Source organism: Sinocyclocheilus anshuiensis, unplaced genomic scaffold (genome assembly GCF_001515605.1).
Source record: "Sinocyclocheilus anshuiensis isolate Anshui unplaced genomic scaffold, SAMN03320099.WGS_v1.1 scaffold1101, whole genome shotgun sequence".
NCBI classification, from domain to species: Eukaryota; Metazoa; Chordata; class Actinopteri; order Cypriniformes; family Cyprinidae; genus Sinocyclocheilus; species Sinocyclocheilus anshuiensis.
Genome location: NW_015558562.1, coordinates 327,419 through 332,756, shown reverse-complemented (window position 1 = coordinate 332,756; position 5,338 = coordinate 327,419). Strand labels below are relative to the sequence as shown.

General features: G+C 35.2%; 1 protein-coding gene across 1 annotated transcript in view; it reads right to left on the bottom strand.

Annotated features, from left to right (window-relative positions):
- The window catches only part of LOC107679439 (arf-GAP with Rho-GAP domain, ANK repeat and PH domain-containing protein 1-like), a gene marked incomplete at its 3' end in the record, with an annotated part of 52,661 nt that overhangs the window by 34,201 nt on the left and 13,122 nt on the right, over positions 1–5,338 (bottom strand). Inside the window, exons 3-5 of the mRNA XM_016474983.1 lie at positions 2,567–2,649; positions 2,387–2,493; positions 2,041–2,205 (exon numbers count right to left, since the gene is read on the bottom strand). Of these exons, the coding sequence (XP_016330469.1) occupies positions 2,041–2,205; positions 2,387–2,493; positions 2,567–2,649 (355 nt within the window). The remainder of the gene's footprint in view (positions 1–2,040; positions 2,206–2,386; positions 2,494–2,566; positions 2,650–5,338) is intronic.

Genomic DNA, 5,338 nt, shown 5'->3' with positions numbered 1-5,338 from the left:
CACACACACACATAAACACACACACACACGCACACACACACATAAACACACACACACATAAACACACACACGCACGCACGCACACACACACGCACACACACACACACACGCACACACACAGTGGTTAAATTAATGCTTTAGCTTCAGTAGATGTTAATCTCCATCAATAGAATCTGTAGAATCATGTCTACTACCACAATAAGTAAAATCGAGTTAATTTCTATAGTGCTTTATGCAATATAGATCACTTTGCACTTGTAAACGGCGTTGCAAAATTGTTGAGTCAGGATTAAATTAATTCAGCTCTAATTATTACTTCTATTTTAACTATAAAGCAGCTCTACAGAAAAAAATAGTGCAGTTTAGTTTAGTTATTTTGTGACCTCACTGCAAAACCAATATAGTTAACTGAAAAGTAATTGTCTTTAAGCTCCCAAATAACTACCGGTACAAAATGGTAGAAATGTTCGATCACTTAGATAATTTATGCAAGTATAAAAGTGTGTTATTTCAGCTGTAAAGTGTCTAAAATATGATCTGTGTGTGTGTGATTTTGTGTTCATGTAAAAAGGTGTAATTTTCAGGTATAATCATACATTCAAAGTGAAAGTGACCGTGTTTAGTGGCATGTTAACGTGCATAATTTTGAATCTTGTGATTGTACTATTGAAACGGTGCATTTGAATGTTTATTTCCATGTTTTTGTGCCTTATCAGAGTTTCTCAAATGGGTTTGTGCATTGATAAATGCTAATAATTTAATAACAAAAAATGTCAAATAATTTTTAAAATGTAAAAATAATTATATTAATATGAATAAAAAACTAAAAATAATTTTAAAAATAGTAAAAAGGATGAAATATTCATATCATGTGATCATTAACTGACATCAGAGAATTGTGCACATGCAAAAATTACTAAAAATATTTTAATAAATACTTTAATTAAAAATGAGTCCATCAAGAGGAAAAGCTCACAGATAAACAGAAACTGCAGTTTCCTAATTTCTAATTTCTCCTCATGTTAGACTAATTTATAATAGATTTTTTTAGCTTATCTGAGAAATTATTTCTACATTTAAAAACTTCTATTTGGCGTGGATTTCTCACAGCTTTTTTGCTGGTCTGTTTTAAATAAATATTTCAATAATATAATATACAAATATTTTAGATCATTAATGGGTTTAGCGGACAGAAACATTAGAGAATCACTGCTGTTCTGAATCTGACATGGCACCATGAAATCATGTGGAAGTCCAAATCAAACTCAATACTTAGAAATAAATCAGACAGAATTGTCAATTAGTCTCACATTAGTTACATTGTTGAAACTAAATCACACAAGCGAAAGAAAACGGATTTTCACTCAGGAGCTGCTGGTAAATTTGACAATTAATTCTAAATAAATGGTATGAAACATTAAATACATTTTTTTTAAATTGACGTAGAAATACTTCAAAATGTGTAGATTGCACATGCAGCTTTGCTTTAAGGCAGCAATCTCTTGAAAATATAAAATGGTTGGGAATTCTGATTCAGTTTAGGGAATCAGTTCATTCAAAAGAATCATATAAAAGAACCATTTCAAAAATTTAATCCTGAAATGTGACCCTGGAGCACAAAAGCAGTCATATATTTGTAACCCATTGTATGGGTCAAAATTATCCATTTATCTTTTATGCCAAAAATCATTAGGATATTAAGTAAAGATCATGTTCCATGAAGATATTTTGTAAGTTTACTACCATAAATACATCAAAACTTAATTTTTGATTAGTAATATGCATTGCTAAGAACTTCATTTGAACAACTTTAAAGATGATTTTCTCAATATTTAGATTTTTTTGCACCCTCAGATTCCAGATTTTCTAATAGTTGTATCTCAGCCAAAAAAACAAACCATACATCAATGGAAAGCTTGTTTATTCAGCTTTCAGATGATGCATAAACCTCAATTTCTTAAAAATGGCCCATATGACTGGTTTTGTGCTCCAGGGTCACAAATGTTCAAAAGTCAGTGTGAAATCAAAACACGCACGCACCCCTGAGGAGGATTCTTGTCCAGCCAGCCCACTTTAATCACGGGGACGCTGGTGGAGGCGGGGTCTTCCCGAGGGGGCGGAGCACTGACGTGGCCTGTGATTGGCAGGTAGATGCTGCTCTGAGAGCCGGAGATCGAACCCAAATCTTTGATCCATGAACTCCGTCTGAGAGAGAGAGAGAGATGAGATCAGCACAAGAGGGAAGTGTTACATCACATTGCAACACGACATGAATTTCTCATATTGCCCAATCAACATCAACAAACTAAATTTAACTGTACAATGACAAATCAGGAACGTACACATTTGCAAAATCGCTAACAGCAGGAAAATAAAAGCAACTCACTTCAGGGACACAGATTCGTAAGAGATGGTGTCATCGTCTAGTAGCTCGTCGTCGCTGCACAGGCTGCTGTAACGGGGTTTCGTTGCCTTGGGAACCATCAAGGACATCTATTGGAGGAAGCAGCTGTCAATCATACAGCGTCTGTCACTATTGGACAATTCTGGGAATAAAACAACGCACCTTGCTGGCCATGTCTATGAGTTTAGCGTCTCTGCTGAGCTCGCGCTCGTCATATTCATCTGAACTTTCATCTGAATCCAACTCTACACAGAAGAGAACAGAATGAGGGAAACGGGAAGAGATATAGAGATGCAGATACATTTCAATGCAACATTTCTGTATCCCACAATGCAATGCGCCCGACTCGACCTTCCAAATGCTGTGTGATGGATGAACTGGGAAAAAAAATCAGATTTTTAACATCTTACTGACTCAAAAATAAGACATTATTAAAAATATATTATTAAAATTATAAAAATATTATTACAAATAAGACACAAAACCAGTCATAAGGGTCCATTTTTTTAAATTTTTTTTTTTATAGGGAAAAGTTCCCTAAAGAAACAGGCACAGCTGGCCAATCAGACTGGAGCTTGCAATTCTGACAAGATGGTTTCTTCAAAACTGTTTCTTCTATTGTATGTTTTAGCTATATGAATATAAAGTTATTAGAATAAATAACGATATAAAAGCATTCTAATAAATAATAATGAAACTGCAGCAGGTGGTAAGTGTTCTACAGTAGCACTGATGTAAAACGACTGATCTAAGGTATCCAGATAGGAATTTGTTAACCATTCTCAATGGGAAAGTGCCCAAGCACCATTGCTCAAAAAAAGTTGCCTGGCAAAATTGCTCAAAATGTTGTATCATCAGTCTAAGAGCTACTACAGATCATTAAAATCTGGTCTGACGAGATCTGCGGCTCCAGCTGCGGCGGTTCACACAGAGAAACTCAACAAAAGAAGATGACACCAAGAACAATGATAAAATCCTGAGGAATGTAATTCTGGTTCCGATTCCACTTAATCATTCTGGTTCCTCAATGACTCCACCAAGACTTTAGAGGAAGACATGAAGGACGCGGTTTAGAAAACAATTGCACGGCCGTTTCTAGGGTGTTTCGAGGCAGTTTCAGTACACTGACCCAAGCAAACAGAACCCATCTTTGTCACTGCGCCTCTTAAACTCATACGAGGTGTTTAAGACAGACTGAGAGCGACCGCAGCGGTGAACAAACCACAAACAGCATTAACGCATGAGAACTGTGCAGTGGTGGATGACGTAAAAGCCTCACTTGAGTAAAAGTAAAGATATCTCACCAGAAAATGACTTTGGCTGAAGTTGAAGTCACCGTTTAGAATATTACTTGAGTAAAAGTTTTAAAGTATGTGATATTTATTATACTTAAGTATGAAAAGTATTTTTGCAATATTAAATGTACTTTAAAGATACTTAACAAGTGATTTGTTTAACATTTACATCATGTTGACAACTTCATGTGTGCTGCACTTGGAATAGAATTTTCTTTAACTAGAGGGTTAATAAAGAAAACATTACTTGAATCATGTTGTAGTTACATTTTCAAGTTGACTAGTTAAAAATCATTTTTTAAAAATCGAGAATCGGTCAAACATTCTGAAAGTCATGACACATTTTCTTACGCACAGTGTTGGGGAAAGTTACTTTTAAAAGTAATGCATTACAATATTGCGTTACTCCATAAAAAAGTAACTGATTGTGTTACTTAGTTACTTTTTATGGAAAGTAATGCATTATGTTATTTTGCGTTACGTTTTTTGTCACCTGGGCTGGGCTTGCTTATTTATTTTTAATAACGGAAAAACCAAACGTTATATTTTTGGCTACTGTAAAGGCCCTTTCACACCAAGAGTGACATTAATAAGCCTCAGGCACTTACTCCCAATTTCTCTCAACACGGCGACAAAAAAAGGTGTCAGTAAATCAATAGGAAAACACAGTAACTTGCGTTACTAATTTGAAAAAGTAACTCAGATATTTTCTTGTTCATTTAAAAGTAATGCGCTACTTTGCTAGTAGGGATGCACCGAATGTTCGGCAACCAAAATAAACGTTCGGCCGAATAAGCGAAAAGACAGAATAAATTGTACCGAAACAATGATGTGACATGATCAAATAGAGGCGCGCATTAATGCAGCAAACATGTCGGCACGTGTGAAAGTATTTAAGTGTCCAAAAAAAGATGCAAAAATCATTACAAGCACCGACAGCGAGAGACTGTTTAGTGCTGCTTCACATGTCTCAGATGAGAAGAGGAAGGGTTGGTTGTTTCTGGTTACTGTATGATGATTGAAATCGCGAAATAGCCTTAAACAATTAGTAAATAAACTGCAGAACATTATGTTTTCGAACACACGCACGAACTGCTTGTTAGCCAGGGTTCAAAGTCCAAAGCGCGAGGAAAATCTGTGCTGAAAAGCTGAAATGTTCAGTGTTAAGTAAATATTTTTAAATTGATGTTTTGTTACTGATTTATTTCTTTAAAAAAAAGCTAGACAAAACAGTAAAGAGCCAATTTTGGCTATTTAATTTATGCAATGGTGAAAAAAATTGTCAAAATATATGGGGGAAAAAATGTGAAAAACCGTGTTCGGTATTCAGCCTTCGGCCAAGAATTTTCATTTCGGTGCATCCCTATTTGCCAGTTACTTGAAAAAAGTAATCTGATTATGCAACTTGCATTACTTGTAATGCGTTACCCCTAGGGATGTAACGATTAACCGTGAGCCGGTTGAAAATCGATTTAAATATGTGACGATTCAAATCGGTTGAGATGCTAAACAAATCGCGATTCAATTAGGGGTAACGTTAGGAGTTTATATGAATGTATGTCTGAGGGGAACTTACTCTTTCGATGGGTTTTTTTTTCTTTTCCTCTTGCCTCTGTATAATGCATATTAAAGTTCATAA